Source organism: Haliaeetus leucocephalus, unplaced genomic scaffold, assembly GCF_000737465.1.
Source record: "Haliaeetus leucocephalus isolate CR32 unplaced genomic scaffold, Haliaeetus_leucocephalus-4.0 Scaffold222, whole genome shotgun sequence".
NCBI lineage: Eukaryota > Metazoa > Chordata > Aves > Accipitriformes > Accipitridae > Haliaeetus > Haliaeetus leucocephalus.
In genome coordinates, this window is record NW_010972658.1 from 265,871 (window position 1) to 285,437 (window position 19,567).

The window sequence follows — 19,567 nt, forward strand, 5'->3', positions numbered from 1 at the left end:
AAAAATTTTACCCCCCCCCCCCCCCACCTGAACAGGAGGGAGATAAAAGAAAAAACGGAAAAAAAAAAAAATCAGGGAATACAGCAGATATTTCACTTTAATCTTGGTAATTAGCAGATTGGTATTCGCAGTATTTTGAACATTATCTAGCCTGTTGATTGTTCCAACCTATCTTCTAGTGGCAATTGCCAAACAAACAGATTCTTGACCAAGGATATAAAAGGAACCTCTCCCTTTAACATGCACAGTCTTCAGATATTTCTGTGCTGTTAAACAAGTAGCTCTCAAATCTCTGGAGAATGCAGCAGTTAGACCTAAGACTAAAAGTCTAGTACTACAAAATAGACCACAAGCCTCAACTGCATTCTCTCTCTCTCTAGTAGAGAAGGTCATGTTTGTGGACTTCTTTGCAGTACAGCCAACAAAAAAAAAAAAAGACCACTTAAGAAAGTAACAGCTCATACAGTTGCAATTCTCTCCCCATTTCTATGTCTTTTGAGTTGCACTGGAAGAATATAATTCTTCAGAGGTTCATGATTCTAAGATATACATAGAACAGGGATGGAATGATTGGGAAATTTTGCTATAATCCCAATGATACTGTGTTGTAACACAAATGCTGTATCATGTTCAAGTGCTATATTATAATACAAAAATATATTACAGATATCATTCATTACTGTTCACAGAATTTTGGTGAGTGCTGGCATCCAACAAATCTTTGACTGCTTCCGTCTTTGTTTTCTGTTCATCTTGAAAAGAGCCCATAAGCTCTCAGGCAGGAAACTGTAAATTTATCTAATTCTTAACATCGTACCAACACAGTACACATAGGCTAATTCTGGAAATCCTGTCACACGTTTCAACACATCTCTAAATATTACGTTGTGATACGCAGTATTTCCCAAATAATAGGGATGAAAACATATGCTACCTTTTCTTTAAAATTTGCAAATAAGTAATAGGAGATTATGAGCATAAATAAATTTGTCTTCAGTTAATAGCAACAAATTGGCTAGAAGCCTGTTTAGGTAAAAAGATATTTTTCAAGCCTTCTTCCACCTGCCCAATATTGAAACAAATTTTTAATGTACCTGAGTCCAGCTTTTTAGAGAGAAAAAAAAAAAAATCAACCCAAACAATTTTTTTTTCCTACATACCAAGTAGCATATAAAATCCAGAGGATATATATTACCCGTAACAGAAAAGTGAGCTTGGAATCCCGGTAACAAATGTGCCTCTGTTTTCCATTACCCACATCAACAAGTGCTGTGATTACTTGGCCCAGGCAACTTAGTGATCGATTTATGTTACCTGCTTCCTAAAAAAGAGAGAGAGAGAGAGAACAGATTTGGTGGGTGGAGCAGGGCACTACATCTGAAAGGAGAAAGATGCCACAGATATTACAGAACCAACCTTTAACCTCAGTCCTTCTGTATGGGTGTCTTTCTGTCTCTCAGATCCTGCCAAGTCTACCAGGTTGAGCAGGGAAGACCGAATGTTAACAATCTCTTTGTTTTTCTCCATAGATTCCACTGTGATAGTGAAAACTGCATGTGATCTTGAGGATTCTCTGTTCATTGAGGTCGATGCTACACGACGGTTTCTCCACCCCATAGTTAGTACCTAAGCACAATAAAGACATCAAACAATATCAAGTATCTCAGACTGTATCCAGTATTTACATACATGTGACGTAAATGGTAGTAAGCATATTTCAATGCAACAGCCTTTAAAAATCTGAAGGACAAGGACTTTTTTCCTTTTATCCAATAGAAGTATCTTAAAAGTGAAAAAATTTATTAAGCTTGACTGTAGCTATAAACACTGATTATAATATTCACTTCTTTCCTCCAGAAATGCTATTATTGTTTGAAAGCAGTACACAAGGAAAAAATATTTAAAGTCACAAAAATACTATGTGAACGTCTCATTCATGAAGAAATAAACCTGACAATTTCTGGAACACACATGCTGCCTGATTAGCAGAAGATGTAGTTTTCTGTTGCTATTTCAGAGATGTGTAGGGCAAGCGTTAGGGAAAGATTACTGTAATTGCAATTCATATACTCCAAACTCCAGAACTACATGATTTCTTACGTGTGTGGGATAGTCAGGAAGCATTGCCTAGAAATAGATTTTTACACTGGTTTTTGGAAGATAGAGATAGGGGAAGAGGGTGTCACAGACACTGTGCAAAAAATATGTGCTTTAATCAAAGAGGAATATTTACCAAATAAGCATCAAGATAAATAGTCCAAACATTAAAAAGTGACAAAAAATACCTGGTATGCTTCAGCAGCGGATGACAACACCTGTTCAACAGCACCATCAACAAAGACTCCCTTCTTGATGTGTTCCCTGAGAAAGAGTCCAGCTGAAGCAGAATCTAGCAAGTCAAATATCTGTTCATTGTAGATTTCAATAAATGAGCATTTGCAGAGAAAACTCTTTCCACTGCCAGCCTGAAAAACACAATAATTTACACTATAAACAGATTGGTTTTATTAAGTCTGGCATTGTTATTAGTTTGCATATATAGTCTGCATATGATGCACTTCTGATGCCCAGCTAACAATCAACATCCAGAAACCCAGATGCATTTTAGACTCAAAATATAAGCATGCTTTCGTCTGAACAAAGCGTACTATAATTTGACAGAGTACTAGATGCAGGCATTTCTCATTAATAAATTTGATGCAAGATGGCAATAATCCTGGAAACTTAACTGCTTACCAAACAGCCTTAGCTAATCTTTAATGTGAGACATTACTTTCACTGCAATAATAAGTATAAAATAAATGTACCTTTTCTTTTTCACGTTCAATTAGAAAAAATAAGTATTCAAAGCTCCGTGGAATTACACCTCTCAGACTGTGAGTGAAATTATCAGAATCAGAAGGTCCTAAAGAGATTTTTAATTAAAAAAATAATTAATTAGTACTACTCAGGAGTAATGGTTGACCTTTTCAAGATGTCATTACAGAAGATTTCAGCAACCAGGCTTTAGTCAGTTTATGGCAAAACCACAGAAGAAATGCAATAAAATCAACTTTCAAGATCTAAGATTATATTCCATAATCAGGTTTACATGTAGTCTAAATGAAGCTTGTGAAAGTTTATTTTACCTGTCCATAGGTTACCCAAGTCTAAAATAGTATAAACTACTCAGACTTCCATAGAAAACATGTACAGATGTAGAGGTATGCCAATACAGCTACCTTAACCCTGATTTGAAGAACCAGAAAGATGGGGTGGATTCGTTCCCATGTTTACTTAATTTCTCAAAAACATGTCAGCCAAAGTGGTTTTGGTTATTTCAGTAATTTTCTAATGGCAAGCACAATATTAATGCATTTAAAATCACCACTGTATGAAGAACATGATTACAAGGGGCTCCCCCTTCATATACAGAGGCCTTAAATTCCTAGTTGGATACGAAGCAGTTATTTTGAAAACCTCAATATATTTCAACACGGAAGACCCTTGCATACTAGAATATTTTTCTACACATGCAAGGGATATCAGCCAAAAAGGGAAACCAGTAGAATACTCATTTTTGAGAAAATTTACTAAAAGTGTCTGATTTAAATGAAAAGTTTCTCTCCTGTTAAAAACAGAAAAAAAATCTACATCTTCAAAAAGGTAGAGGAGAGTACCTATACTTCACTTTTTTGGTATAAAGCAAGAACAACTGCACTGACCACTGCACCATTTCTTAAAACTTAGTTATCTGCAGGAAGACAAAAATCTAAATCATCCCTGGTGTTTGAGCAAGACAACATTTCAACTCAAGACAAAAAAACATTAAGAAACCACTGAAAGATTAAGCTCTCTCATGCACTTACCCATCATAGTAAAGGTTTTTCCTGACCCAGTCTGGCCACTAACAAAACAAACCAACCAAACAAAAAAAGGTCAGTTAAAGCTTTATTCTGGCTCTGAATTTTTCATTAATCTGCATCTTTTAAGGAGAACTCACAACTTAAAATGAAAAAAAAAAAATCTTCTAAACTGAAAATAAAAAAAAAAAGACAGAGGCAACCTGAGAAATCAGTCAGCTAAGAAGGTATAAAAATACAACAGCAAATTTGACCATGAAATTTTGTTTAGATAAATCACCTTTTCTCTCCCCCACCACCCACCATTTTCTTCCTTATTTCTGTTGGAAACTGAAATAGTGGAACTTAGCATTAAAATGAAGGCTTTCAAATATACATATTAAACTATTTTTGGGGTCAATCTTTTGGGTTTGTGCCACTCAGTAGTGCACATAAAAGTATTTTTCTCATTTTGGGCTTAAGTCAAATATATCCTTTTTTTTTAAATCATAGTTATTAATCACGCTAGAGAAACTTCAGAGCAATTTCACTTCATTTTTCCACATTTGTATATTGTGACAAAGTAGGCTTCATGGTTTTGCAATGCTAGGCTAGGCTAAAAAACCCAGTAAGGTTTTGATTAGATCAGTCCTTCAAGTTAGCGTTTTTGACCAAAGTGCTTACTCAGTTTTCAAGATGAAAAAATATTGACAGTTAATATAATGATATTCATGCTACTAGTCATGGATATATTTCTACCTTGAGAACACTTTTGAAAGTTAAAATTATCATTCATGACTTTTCCCACAGGCAGCTAAGACTCACTAAAGAGTTGAGCTTGCCAAATATCAAGTTAAACCAATTTTCATTCCATTTTACCATGGACATACTGAAAACAACTAGGTTTCTCTTTAACAGTACAATAAAGCTTCTAGTTTTTAGACAAACAATAGGAAAATTGAAATGAGTTTACACTCCACATTTTTGGCCTTAAGTATTAGAAGCATAACACCTACCAATAGATTCCTCCAAAAGAGTAATAAGGAGTACTCTTCAATATTGCAAGAACATTCCCTATGTTGTGCTGCACTAAGGAAGTAATTCCAAAGTTTACTGTAACATTAAACAGGCTCTGGCACTTAAAACCACAACTACTCATTAACACAATCTCCTCCAACGTTGCAGTTGCTATGAAATACCATTAAATGACTTACTATGCAAAGATGGTTCCATTGTAGCCATTCATACAAGATTCAACAATATTTTTGGCCACACTTGAGAACACCGACTCCTAGGGACAAGGGAAAGAGAAGACACTTGGCACCACTCATTTAAGTATCTCTTCCATCAGTGTTTTCTATGCCATAACTTTATAATGTTTAAAATAGACACAGTCCTTAAAGTTAGACATGTATCATGACCCCTGGAGTTCTCACAGCAAAACAATACGTCCCAAGTCTTTGTGACATAAATCACTCCTTCTGAAAAGATTTTATTCCTTGATAAACTGAAAGAAAAATAATAAAACTCAGCATCATAGTAACAGCTTTCAAATATGCATTATATTACATTTGGTCCAGTGTTTTTGCTTATGTTATTACAGTTTATACCATCAGTAGGTCAAAATTGAGCCTATGACACTTATCGAATCTAGTTAACTTTGAACATTTGCCACTTCACAATGGCATATTCAACAAATATGCACAACTCTTAGCCTCATCTATTTTCACGTATTTCTCTTAGACCTGCAACAAGAGCCTAGCTACAAATAACAGCCTACAGTGGGTGGGGGTTTTGGTTTTTTAAACAGGAGTTAAATGGAATTGAAGTCTTAAGAGGAATTGAAGTTAAGTTCAGAATTTCAAGCACAATATTATAAAAATTAAATTGAAGAATTTTCCTTCCAGTATTACCTGTCCCAGATGAACAATGCACCTGTTTAAAAGGCAAATGTATAAGAAGGAAATATAACAAATAGAACATAAACTCATAAGTTCCTCATATACAAATCACATCTTTACTACCAGCTACTGGCTGCCAGTTATTTTTATGTTTGTCTCAACAGGCGGGTTTATTTTCTGTCTGTGGTGTTACCGTAAAATTTACAAATAGAAGCCTCAATTTTAATGCAAACTTTTTAATTAAAGAAATTAATAGTTAAAAAAATACATTAAAACTATCAGAGACCAGAATTTAGGGCAACATTTCTGTACTATAACTACATATTACCAGTCTGACCACTGCAAAAAATAAGACCTAAGAAATAAGACCTAAGAATCTTTAGAAAGGTTTAGTATAGCAGTTGCCAAAATTTGAGGAAAAACTGCAATACCATTACAAGATTTTGGAAGTTATTACCTGTGTTGTTTCCATATTTGCAACATAATCAAAAGTGAAGATCTTTGGCTCAGGCTTCGAATGCAGACGGATGGTATTTGATGAAAGAACAGATAAACACAAGCCTTGATCTCCATCCGTTAACACAGTTCCCTCTGAAGGGGGACGTACTCTTACATAAACTTTGATAGCATCACCTTCAATACTAAATGAATATTTATGCATTAGATTACTCCAAAATAGATCTATCAGCTGTTTGATAAAATTAAATCACAAATATCAGATTAAGTAAGTGAAGTCATTCAAAGGTCTTCCCTGCAAATATGCTACTTGTAGCTGTACACATCAATTCACTACTAGCCACAGATTTATTAGAGGTAACAATGTGGCAGATTTAAAAACAAAGAACATGAAGTTACTGGAATTTATTGCTGTTGCATGCAACTTCAGCTCTAAAACAACACATTTCACAGTGAACTTGAGATATATAAAACCAGTGTTATAATAAAGGTTTCAGTAGTTTCTAAGACTACAAGGCTTCAAGCACCCTTCTTACTACTGAAGTTATAAAGTTATAAAAGACTTTAAAAATGGAGCAGATAATGCTACATTCCAGCAACCAATTCTTGATCCATGAGTCCAGTGAAATATAGCAGCACCTACATCTAAAAGCTCCCTAACCTATTTCATCACATTTATCAGTGGATGCACCAGTAAATTTAGGTTGAATAAGTAACTGTGCATGACTATTATATTAAAGCTTTGAGGAGTTCTGGTATATATACCAATATACTGATATAATATTAAAGAATTAAGTTCTTGCATGAAGTGGTAGCAAACTTGGATTTACTTTACTTCATTCTTTCCCAAAAGGCAGCTATAGCACGAGGGTGTTATAACTGTTACAGAATAGTTTTAAAAATGGGGGAAGGACTTCATGACTGAAATGTGGGGTTGGGGAGTGGCAAAGAAAAGGGCTAAAAAAGAACAGGAAGTGGCTGAGAAAGGGAAGATGTTATACTGGATTTAAGACACACCACACTAACTTGCCGAATATGTTTTCATTAGGTAATATTATTCTGATTTGTGGCAGAAACTGTTTATATTTGGAGGACGGCTTTTTGGTTTTTGTTTTTGCTTAGGACTTCCTCACAGAATTTAAGATTGTCATGGAATATCTCTTCAAGAAATTCTAGACTCTAGCTGCAGAGATAGTGGACAAATGACAATTTACCGCATGGTAGCATTCCAAGAGGAATCTGACACCTCAGGACAACACTTTTATTTAGAGAACTTTTTTTTTTTTTTTAAATCTATAAGGAAGTTAAGAGAGAAAGGCAACAATCTTGTGCAGGAAAACATTGAAAGAAAAAACTTTAAATTATTTCACAAAGTTACACTAGGTTTTGTTTGCACTTCTTGTGCAATGTGATTATTCATATATGGGAACTGGCCAATACTACTTTACCTAGGTGAGTTCAACAAAGGTAATGCAGAGTCACGCAAATCTCCTACAAAATAAAAGTGAAACAGACACACAAAAATTAAACAAGATAAAATTACTGCTCAAAAACCCCTGTTTAAATAGAAAATACTGTAAGCAGTACTGAGGGAGCTAAATGGAGAGCCTTATAAATATCCATTTCATGCATAAATCAGAACTGCACAAAAATATTTATTAACTATCTTCCTTTGGCAGAAAGTTTGCTGTTTCTTGCAAAGGTAGAGGAAGCTCCTGTCCTGCAATGTGACTAGTCTCTTAAATTAATATATATGAGGTTTTGCAAGTGCTTTAGAGCATTAGGAACATAAATGTTATTACATATTCCCATTATATTTATATAACAATACAGCATGAATTTATATAACAATACAGCATGAATTTATATAACAATACAGCATGAAATAGTTTTACTAATGACCGAAAAAAATCAATTTTCTAAACATGCACAACTCAGTAGCTATATTACTTTCACTTTTATGAAGTAATACTGAGCACTCTGTAACGCATAAAACTCTCCTGTATGTATAAGCATCATTTTGCACAGCTACATATTTCAAGGAGATGGCACATATCACCCCATAGGTAGATATGGTGACTTATTTTTTAGTTAAGGGTGAATCTGGCACGAAATTATTTCACATAGGTTAGTCAAAATACTAACATAATCAAATTTAAAAAATAAGTAAAACAACAATGAAAGGTGATTTACCAAAATATTCCAATAATAAAGACCTTAGAAAGTCTCTAAAAGTGCACAGGTTTTAGTGTAGGAGGATCCCTTCCAAAGTAGAATTAATAAAGGTGTGCAACGGTACTAACCTTCTCATTAACATGCATACTACACTAATATCCTGCTGCTGCTAGGCAAGCCTACCTGCTTTGATTCACACAATAACATCTGAGAAATGTTCTAGCTTCTAATTCGGTTGTTTATTCTTCAAATGCACAAGGTATCAAAACCAGCTGGGACAAGAGAAGCAGCGCATTTTGGAACGGCAGTCAGACTGATAGATACCTGCACAACCTGTACCTTGGGAAATGACCGACTCTCAGCTAACCCTTCTTAGCTCCCATTTTAAAGAGCTGCTTTCACTTGAACGCTTGGAAGAGACTATAGTTACAAACATCACAGCTAATTAAAACTCGATAAAATTACAGAAGACGAACTGATAAACGCGGGACGACTGACAGTAACAAGGTTTGTAAAGCCTTCCGGGTCGGGAGGGCTGCTTATACGAACCGACCACGAGAATCCTTTGGGGATATCAGTGCCAGAAGGCGATTCTGGAGGCAGGGGGTGGGGGCTGACCCCTCTCCCTGCCCCTGCTCCCACCCCGCCGCCCTTCCCCGACACCACCGGGGGCAGCGCGGCTGCCCTGCGGGCACTCCCGGATGGCACCGGCCCCTCCGTGGGGGCACCGAGCCCAGCCTACACGGCCATAGCTCTCCCTGACCCTGTCAGTTCTTACGCCTGGGTGATACCCCACAGGAGGCGACCAGCCCCAGAGGGCAGAGCCGTCCCTCACCCGGCCAGCGGCACTGACTGCAGCGCGGCCTCCCTCACCGAGCCGCCCCGGTCCCCTCCTGCTCCCCGCACGGGGGGGAGGGAGAACATCCCTCAATCCCTCAGCCCCTTCACGGCCGCGCAGCCCCACAGCCACCCCGTCCCTCCTCACCTCTCGTGCCGGGAGCCATGATCCTCGCCAGCCCTGCCGACCCCCGCACCTCCCCGCCCACCGACGGCCTCTCCAAAATGGCGGAACGTTTGAATTTGGCGCTAAGGACCGCGACGTGGCCCCGCCCCCTCCTCGAAGCCACCATGGGCGCGGCCATTTCGCTCTACATCCTACCCCGCTCCGGCTTCTCTCTCGCCATTGGCTGGAAGCACCTTCGCTCCTTTCACGTGACGGAGAGAGTTACGGAAGGGAGGCGGTGTGTTAGTTCTGTCCCACTAGGGCCACCGTCCGCTCGCGCCCGCTCGGCCCAGAAGTGTCTGTGTGTGGGGAGGCGGTGGCGCGGCTTGGTCGCGGGCAGCGGCCATGAGCAAAAGGAACCAGGTCTCCTACGTGCGGCCGGCCGAGCCCGCCTTTCTTAGCCGCTTCAAGCGGCAGGTCGGGTATCGGGAGGGGCCCACGGTGGAAACCAAGGTAACGGCCTGGCCCCGCGCTCGGGCGGCACGACCCTCCCCGCCCGTGGGCTTGTGTCGGGGCCCTGCTTCCTTGCCCACCGCCGCGGCCGGCCCCTCCCCGGGGGTGGGAAGGGGCAGCGCCCGCTTCTTCGGGCCTCCCGCGCCGCGGTGCCCCCTCGCCCCTCGGGCTTGAAACGAAGGCGGTGGGGAAGCGGCACTTGAAGGCTTTGTCCCTGTAGGGCGAGGGGGAACAGTAGTTACCCGCTTAAAATGAGCTGAAACTGTCTTCGTAGCTTGTTTTTGCTTCTGTGTTAGAGATTCAAAACAACAACAGATTGTAGTGCCCCTCCCCATCGCTGTTTTTAATAACTGCAGCCGTGGTGATCATGGTGCCCTGTGCAGAGCAGCCAGTGCCGACCTGTCAGCGCCCAAGTGGTCTGTGGGGGCAACGGGGGAGACGGCAACGATGTCCCAAATTTTAAATGCCCTTAAAAAACCCAGGGGGGGGGGGGGGGGAAGTGTGTTTTAAGGCTATAGTAAAAAAAAAAATCTTAGAAAGGAGTTAACGTCATCTTAACATAGGTCAGCAGACACAGACTCCGGTGTGACAGCAGGGCAGGGGCAGCAGGGTTTGAGTGAGCTTGTTAAAAGGCAGCCTTTTCTGAGGGGACTGGTTTTTTCTGTTTCCAGCGTGCTTTTGCCTGTGTTTCCTGCTAACTAAGGTTTTATAGGGTGCTTTAAGAAAGAGGCCTGTCATTATCGTAATATAGCAGATGCAAAGTTGTTCTTTTTGATGACTAAGGAGATGTAAATTTAAGCTATGGTTTAACATTAGCTGGTAGTGCTGCTTGTGCAGTTATGTTGTTACCTGGTTGTACTTGCATGAATCTTTGGATGATTCCACCTGACCTGTATGCAGCTGAAAACTAACCTAGCAAAAAAAAAAAAAAAAACAACCCTCTCCCCCTCCCAGTGGGTCATTGTTACGGCCTTGATTTGAATCATACTTGTGCCACTGTGGATATACAAGTTACTTGTGAAAATACCTTTTATTACAAATGGGAATGTCTTGACTTTCACCACTTGCTCCATTGTCCTGTATTGCCTTTCTAAGGTTCAATTCTAGTATATTGTGGATCTTAAGCTGAAGATGCCATTATCATCTAACCTCTCCAGATTGGTCACTAAAGTAATAGTCACAATGATTTGTTAAAAAAAGAAATTTGTGATGAACTGGAATTTGAGATAAAAGTATGCCTTTATTACTAACTGTTTCACTTCCCAAGGAATTTTGCATTTTGTCTACCTCTTGGTAAATTCAATAGATTATGGTAATACTGTCTATACTTTTCTTTATAAGATTAAGTTTTCAGTTTCTCTAATATTGCCAAACTTTATGTTGTTGCACTGAGGTTTCCGTGCCAGAAAGTTTATTTTTATGAAATTTTATCCCAAATTAATCTTCTGTCTTAGAGCACAAGTTTGAGAGAATAGAAACAGGGACGTAGTCTTCCTTGTGTCAGTAATCCTTACAGTGATTTGGTTAGGCAGCTTTAAAAACAAAGCCACCGGGGACTCCCTTTCCCTTTGCACTGTTTTGAGTACAGCATAGAAGATTCAAATTTGGACCCACGCATTTAAGATTTTCTTAGTGTTGCATGGCAGGCAGTGCTTGTACAGTAAAGATAACAAACAAAGGAATTAATTTCTTATCTTCCAAGTTCCTACTGTTTTGGTCTCTAATTGAAAGAGCCCATACGTTTTTTTTCTAGGGGACACTACGTCTCAGTGATAGAATTGGAGTGTCATTTGGAGTGTGCTGGGAGGGCCTGGCACTAACAGCTGTGCCAAGTCTCCTCACTAACCTTAATGCAAAAGTGAAACCAAAGAGAACTAGCCCTCCCTTAGTGGTTGTGATTTGGTGTGGTGATCAGAACTGCTTTTATTTCTCTCCTGTCTAGAGAGAGCAGCTTCCACTTGCAGATGGTGATAGTGAGAACGGCAGTGACAATGAAGATGAGCAGCCTCAAGTGGTAACACTGAAAAAAGGGGACTTGACTGCTGAAGAAGCAATGAAAATTAAACAGCAAATCAAAGAGGCCTTAAAGTCAAATGAATCAGGTGAGTGAATCAAAGAGAGATAACCCATAAAAGGGAGCTTGATAATTTGCTTATTTTTCTACCATTTAGTATTACCTTTGATTAATTGTTTTGAAATTTTCAGCTAAATAATTTGCACTTGTGATTCCTAATCTGAAGTCGTTGAGTACATATCCAAGGTGTCTGGCATTTTATAGTGTTGCAGTCCTGTGCTTCTTGATTGTGCTTCATCCTACCTCCAAATACCACCTTAAATAAATGGTTGGGGGTTTTTTTTGTTATGGTGTGTCATTGTCCTGGCACACAGTCTTTTGACATCACCTGTGATAATTTTTGAACTCATTAATTATTTGAACTCACTAGTTCAGCCAAATTTGATGGCAGAGTGGATGTCTTAAAGGTAATTGTATGAGTTCATGAAAGAGAGTGATGGGCAGAAGGAGGAAACTCAGTTTAGTGCTTCAGTGGAAACAATGGCAGGTGAGTAAGCTTGGTAATGTGTTCACTTAACTGACTGGTCCATGTTATTACTTGCTTAAATTATCCCCAGTATGCGTTGTGACTTGCAAATATATTATGCAAAACTAAATTGATTAGTTGAAAATAACAGGTGGTGCAATAGTGCCACCAAACAGCTAGGTATAGAAAAAAATGTTTCTTTGCTAGAAAGAATTAGAAAGCCTTATCTAAGTTATTTAATAAGCTTTTCAAGAATGGAAAGATGAAGTGGTGTGAGAGAGGTTGCTGCAGTTAGGCAATAAAGATGTGAAACTATAGTTGATGGATACAGTTATGTTAAGAATTTCTGTCAGTATTCATAATTCAGATATGGTTGACGTAAGTGCTTTGAGAGTCCAAAAACTTCCATAATCACACAGGGTGTGATGAAATGTAGCTTTATCTTTATTTTTTGCTGACAGAAGACTTGACAGATTAAAGGTAGCTAGTACTGCCTCTAGTGGAAATGTCTTGACAATTAAGAATATGAAACTGGAACCTCACAAATATAAAATAGAAAGGTGATTCATGGAAGCTGTGGACCTTTTCCTTGGTTAGCCATTGTGGCTATTTACAAAGGCTGTAAATTGGGCTTAGAGCAGATTGAGAGCCTAGCACACCGCCATCAATAGGACATCCTTAGCTTCTGTCGTTTTCTGCCATTTGGATTCAAAAATTCAGGTTTGTGCTGTCCCTATGTAGAAGTATGTGTTAAAATTTAAATGGTAGAAATTATATAAATGGAGAAGTCAGATAACAGTAGTGGGAGAAAATACATTGAGAATCTTATATTTTTGAAAAGCAGATTGTTGAAAAATTCTTGATTTTTGTAATGCAGGTTAGTCTGAAACTAAATAAAACTACATTTGATTTGTTTCTGCAGTTAGATATGTATACGTTAGGTATAACCAGGTAGTGAACTGAGGGCTGTGTTCATATAATTTGAACTCCTCTGAGAATGCATTCAGCTTCCGGCTTACTTCCTGAAGTGTAATGCATGTGCTTGGTGTTGTAGTTTGTAAAGTTGTAAAGAAAACATGATTTCTTTTCAAAAGTGGGATCACCCTCCTACTGTTGGGAGAAATTTCAACCCATTGGAAAGAAATGGCATGATTCTTTCTGAGCATTGGTTTCCTTTTCATATAAGCAACTTGAATTTTGAATGATCACAGTAGGAGGAAAAACAATTTTGTAAGGCTAGGCAAAAAGTAGTTGTCCATGAGAGTCTATTGAGATGGAGTCCATGCTGTGAAAAAAGTCCAAAAGAGCTACCAAGCTGAATACACAGTATGAAATGGAAGTGTATTTGAATAGAGTAACTGAACTTCTTTGGTGGAAAAAGACATTCCTAAGACATAATTGTATGTAGTGAGGATGGTAGTATTGAGTCCCTGTAGGACTTTGGCACCTTTGCTTATTACCCCTTCAGCCCTTCAGTAATAACTTGCATTTGGAGGAAAAAATCCACGGTAGTAGGTAGCAGAGTGTTGAATCACTATGCTCTGGGGACTGCTGCTCTCTGTTCTACATTATTGTGTTATTATTTGTTCATCTGCCTCTGCTGTTAATATGAGGTCTTGGCCTCCTTTTCCTTTTTTTGGCTTATGGGAATAAACAGGGTAAGTGCTACTGTGTTCCTCTGCTATGGCCAGGACCGAGTGCAAAATTTCCAGTGAAGGTATGGGTGACTGTGCTACAGCTTGCTGAAGGCTTTTTTGAGTCTTTGGCCATCTTTGCACTGTCAGTCTGACCTCTAGATTTAAATTCTGATTTCCAGTCAGACAGGTATTTAGACAGCTGGTTACTGCCAGTTTAATAAAGAGAGTTTTGAATAATGTGTTAATTTCTGTTCTTTTTTTGGATAATTGTCAATTCTGAAAATGGGAAGTATAAAGAAAGTTTGATGCTGAATGATTTGACTACATTTCTTGTTGCTTTGATTTTTATACCAGAGTTGAAAATGGAATTAATTTAACAGGTACTAGACCATAATGCATAGCCCCAAATCAGATCATTAGTAAAATTACCTGAAGCTCAAAAGGTAGCAGGGAAGTAAACTTTCCAACTGCTAATCTTCCTTTCCACCATGCATCAGTGCTGAGGCACTTTGATAGATTGTAAGTAATGTGCTGCTAACCATCTGTTGTGAATAGAAACTGTTAAGTTTTTCAGAACATGGAAAGTACTCAGTTTTGAGGTTCTGCCCTCTCCTCCTTTATATCTGTAGTGATTGTCTTCATTTGAGGGTCCTTGTCATCAGGCTTTGGTTTGGGATATTATTCTAGGATTTTCCATATCTCATTTACATAGTTTCTCCTTCCTGTTCTTCTAGAACCAGTTTGACATGGCCACACTGTTTTTTTTTTTTATTTCAGGCACCAGCAGTTCCTGTGACTCGCATTTTCCTTTACAGATGAGTAATGCTTTTGCATTAATTTGGCAAAACCAGCTGATTAATGTCCTAGCTGCACTTAGTTGCCTCCTAAGGCAGAACAAAATTTAGTGAAGCTTGTAGGTTGGCTTTTGCAAGTATAGTCACAGGGAACTTTATTTAGGACTGAACCTTTCCTATATGAGAAAACACCCTTCCATATTGAGATATTTTTCTCTATGGAGGACTGACTTAGAGGCTTTTTAAAAAGAAGTCATTTGTTTATCAACAGTCATTTTGCTTAATATTTTTATGCAGCATTTTATAAATCATTACTGTTGGTTCAGAGACAAATTTAAATGGTCTTATGAGAAATAAAATTTGCAAAAAAGAAAAGATGGCAATTACTGCAAGATACTTTATCCCAGCACTCATTATAGTCTGTGGAATTGATCTTTCTAGTGCTTTTCTAGTTCACCTGGCCTCTGGGACACTCTGATACATGCAGATGAGCAAATTTGGCAGAAGGTGTCCTTACTCATTCAAAGTCTTTTAATATTATTCTTGTCTCATTCTGTATGCTGGGGTTGGGGGAGGACAAGAGAGAGGAGAGACAAGGAGAACACAGTCCATGGTGTCTTGGATATTGGAGCTCTTTCCTTAGCTTAAGCAGCTATTACATCAGATACATATCACAGAGTTCATGCTGCTCTTCATCATGTGAACAGCAGGAATCTAAATAAAAGCTAATTTTACAGTATGTAAGTAACAAAAACTTTCCCAAGTGTCCTCATAAACGACTGAGACTGAGTATCTGAGCAAGACTGGCCTTTTTATCTTCATGATACCAGTGTGTGGAATTTCCTGTAGAAAATGCTTCCAAAGGCATGCATAGAGGTGGGTGGCCAGAAAGCACTAGAAGGAGAATCTGAAATGGCTGATCTGACCTTCAAACCTTAGAAACCATTAAGAAATTTGCCAGGTTATCATACATTTTTTCCAACCTTTATCATAGAATAGACATATATCTTGAAATATTGTTTGCGCTGCTCCTCCTGTTGTTCTGCCAGTTTAGTGGCGTTTGTGTTTCCTGTCATTGCCTCATTGACCCATGCGGACAGAAACTGCTGAAAAATCGTGCTGCTAACCTCACAAATGTCTACTAAATAAAAAATGCAGTAAACTGAAGAGCAGTGTTTCTTTTTCAGACCCTCATTTCTGCTTCTCTTGTAATATATAACTTGCAATTAAAAGGGAAGAAACAAAATTCTGATTTGTGGCTTCTTAAATTGATGTCACTTGTGAAGTGAGTTTTCAGCTCAATGTTTGATTGTGCCCCTCTTAGCCAAGCAGTGTAAAGGTTTGTGATCCAGGTAGAAGCAGCAGTGACTAAGAACAGTCCGAATTTGAACTGCTAGTGTAGTTTTTGGACTCTCTTATCAGAAGTGGATTTTATTATTTCTCCTGTAATGCCTTTATGTTGGTTGTATTTTACTTTGTGTGTTTCAGTGTGTTTATCAGAAATCCTGCTCTCCATAATTTGTAATACTGATACTGTCTTTTATCAGGGCTCTGTTGGAAAAACTGCCAACACTGAGATTGTTTCTGCAGTCTCTTCTTTGCATTGCTTAATACACTCAGGTTTTGGAGGTCATCAATACAAATAAAAAAGGACAGCTGACACATAAGAGTCTGGTAAAGTTAGAAAAGATGAAGCGAAATTTTTTTACCAGCTGGAAAAGACAATCTTTAACAAATCAACACAGATTTCTTGAGCTGCTACATCAAATTCTTTCAAAAAGCATAGTCTGTGTGTTCTCCCTCTTTCCACAAGTTGCTAAGGTAAGGCTAAGCCTACTGTGCTTCCTTATCTCCTTTGTTCTTTGTCAAGCATTGCCAACATATCATAGCTCTCTGAAGTTGGCCTGGGATGCCTGCTGAAAGGAATGTCCCTGAGCATATAATGAAATTTTGACAGTGTTTAACCAGGCCAAGAGCTAAAATCTTTTCCTTTGATGCAGAATGATCCGCAAATAGTATTGAGGCCCTGGAGGTCAGAGCTAAGCTAGTTGCCATTTTGGTGGAGTTTTTGAGCTTTGCTCTGTTTATGCACTTTGCTTATTAGGTGTTTAAATTCATATTGCAAAGATACTTATCAGTTTCTCCATCTGGTAGACAAGGTGAAATTAGTTTGTGCAGTTCACAGCGTGGGTAGCAGAAAAGCTGGGAGTAAAATTGACACTTCTGACTTCCATTTTTTCATGGACTATGAGTACATAGCTGTTTACTGATTTATTTTGTGGATATGCTTTCATTACATTTTTAGGGGTTTGGTTTTTCAATTTACCATTCTAAGAAAATGTCATAATTGCTGGTTGTCCTATTTTCACAGCTGTACTGGTACTGTACACAGTCTGTACACTGGCTGGCTTAAGTACATAGACAGTTGGGTCTGCTCATAAGTGAAATTTTTCTAATAGATGCATTTTTTTTTGCAGAATTTGGCTTATATTGTGCCTCAGATCTTGTTTAAGTTAGAAGATCTGTTTTTCCAAATAAACATTGTAGTTAAGCAACAATTGATTAGTAAGGGGAATTATTTGATATTAAACTTCTGAGCCGAAAAATGGAGGCCCAACTTCTGAGAAAAATGATACATAGTGCATTTTGATTGGTTGGGTGTGATATGTTTTCAGAAACAGTTATTTTTCCCTCCCAGAATTTACCATAGGCATTTCCTAAACTACTGTATCCCATGCACAGCATATAAACACCTAAGCTTTCCATGTAGAATTCACAACAGATCCATTGAGAAGTATGCTTTTCATATTTACAGTTTATTTTTGCTGGTAATTCCTTGTAACTGTAATGCTTTTCTAATGCACCAGTCCTGAAATACTTTCCCAGAAGCTGGTTAGTTATTTTCTGCATAGTAGTATTCTCTCATAAACTAGTGCAGAAGCATGCATTTTGTAGAAGTCATTGACAGAATGGGTGCTTAGCTTTTAAAGCTAGGTTTCTTCTTAAAAAGGGTCTCTGAAACTGAATTCCAAGTGAAGTTTCCTAATGAAGTTGATGCCTTCATTTATACCACGCAACCCTTAAGACACCAGATTTAATAGTTGTATTGTTTGGAGTATGCACTGAAGAGTGTTTCAGCCAGTGCTGTGTATGATAACACTGAAATGTTAGTCTTCAGCCATAATGCTTATATATTGAGGAAAGAATTCATGCTAAAGACAAAAGATATTTATTGGCTATAATTAAATAGCACATAATCTTGTCAAACACATGCATATTGTTAGGAAATTTCTGTTGAATAATGAATTTCACACAAGTACTTTAGGAAAAATATTTTGTGCAGAACCTATGGTTCTTTAACATCCTGTCACATATACATTATAAAAATTGCAGACTACTGCAGCATGAGCGTTTGTGTCTGATTCATGACTTTACAATTATGCTTTTTTTTCCAGAGTTATTGCCTTGATGCTGTTACTTGTGCAGTAGCTTTCCTCCTCTGCCTGATAATCCTGGAAGGGACTTCTCTTGTTTTTAAAATTGTTATTTGCTGTAGCACATGCAGAGGAGCAGAATTAGTCACTTGGAATTGTCTGGTGATTTTGCAGATACAAAGAAACCCTAAAACTTTCATCCTATATGATAATAAAAGGCAGGTTTATGACCATGTGATCTGTTTAGCTGTCTCAGCAGGATGGAGTATATTAGAAGAAAAAGCTTTGTCTTGTGTATGTGCCATTTTGTTCTTTAAAGAGATACAGTAATTCTGAAATAAGTGCATTTGTTTTCACGGATTTTACAAATGGTGAAGTGGAATTAGAGGATCCTATAAAGTTGTCCTCTCCATGTTGGTAAGTGTATGTGGCTGGATTGTGTGGGAAAAGCTCTACTGCTCACAGTCTCTTCTAAGTTAAAGCTCTGGTTAGCGAGAACCCATTTCTAATAGGAACTGCAGGAGAACTCTCTTCAAGGGCTCGTTGCCATGGAGCAGATGCGTGTGCATGAAGGACATTCATCAATACAGACTTTGTAGCCAAAAAATACATTTTCATGATTGTTGTATTCTATCAGAGGTCTCGCTGATCTTGGTTCTAGGGAATAAGAGAAGATAATAGTGAAGGTCTGTACGTGTGTGTGAACATGTGCAGATGAGTTCTGATTTTACTCACTTTGTTATAGGTGGTGAACCAGAGCCTGCTGATGGAAAAATTGTGTTCAGGAAGCCAGCCAAACGTTCATCAGAGAAGTTTTTGGACTTCAATGTAAGTTCAAGTAAGAAGATGAAAGCGGCAAAGAAAACTAAGAGAGAAGCAACTACTCCTCAGAGTACAGCTAAGCAAATAAAAAATAGCAGTCTTCTCTCATTTGATGATGAGGAAAATGATGATTAGGAGTTGTATTTTTTTATATTTTACTTACCCTTCTAGGGATCTGAATAAGATTGAAGGTTTTCCTAGAAATTGAAGCATGGTATCTGAGTCTTCTCTTACTTTGTTAACAGTTCAACTAGAGACGTAGTATAAAACTAGCAAGAGCTAAGTCTTTGCAGTTCAGATGGAACTGTAGGAACAATATGTCCTGTCTTTATTTTAAAAGAGAATTTAACCATGTATGTAAAAGCTATTTGAGGTCACAAATGTGTAGCAAAATACACCTGTACATATCCAGTTTATATAAATTTTCAATCAATACATTTGAAAATGTCCTCTGTTACTAAAAACACATTTCCTCTCTATTTGTTGGCCTTATTGGACAGTTGTGTGGGTTTTACCTGTTATTGTTGACTT

General features: G+C 38.2%; 2 protein-coding genes across 2 annotated transcripts in view; one reads left to right on the plus strand and one right to left on the minus strand.

Annotated features, from left to right (window-relative positions):
* KIF15 (kinesin family member 15) overlaps positions 1-7,660 on the minus strand; it is a 37,871-nt gene extending 30,211 nt beyond the window's left edge. Inside the window, exons 1-8 of the mRNA XM_010566966.1 lie at positions 7,627-7,660; positions 6,180-6,363; positions 5,036-5,112; positions 3,849-3,886; positions 2,808-2,905; positions 2,286-2,465; positions 1,417-1,626; positions 1,196-1,321 (exon numbers count right to left, since the gene is read on the minus strand). Of these exons, the coding sequence (XP_010565268.1) occupies positions 1,196-1,321; positions 1,417-1,626; positions 2,286-2,465; positions 2,808-2,905; positions 3,849-3,886; positions 5,036-5,112; positions 6,180-6,194 (744 nt within the window). The 5' untranslated portion in view covers positions 6,195-6,363; positions 7,627-7,660. The remainder of the gene's footprint in view (positions 1-1,195; positions 1,322-1,416; positions 1,627-2,285; positions 2,466-2,807; positions 2,906-3,848; positions 3,887-5,035; positions 5,113-6,179; positions 6,364-7,626) is intronic.
* A 1,857-nt stretch (positions 7,661-9,517) lies between these two features.
* KIAA1143 (KIAA1143 ortholog) lies at positions 9,518-19,293 on the plus strand. Its single transcript, XM_010566960.1, has 3 exons — positions 9,518-9,809; positions 11,752-11,911; positions 18,960-19,293. The coding sequence occupies exons 1-3, from the start codon at positions 9,702-9,704 to the stop codon at positions 19,169-19,171; spliced, it is 480 nt and encodes a 159-aa protein (XP_010565262.1). The 5' UTR covers positions 9,518-9,701; the 3' UTR covers positions 19,172-19,293.
* Positions 19,294-19,567: the final 274 nt, after the last annotated feature.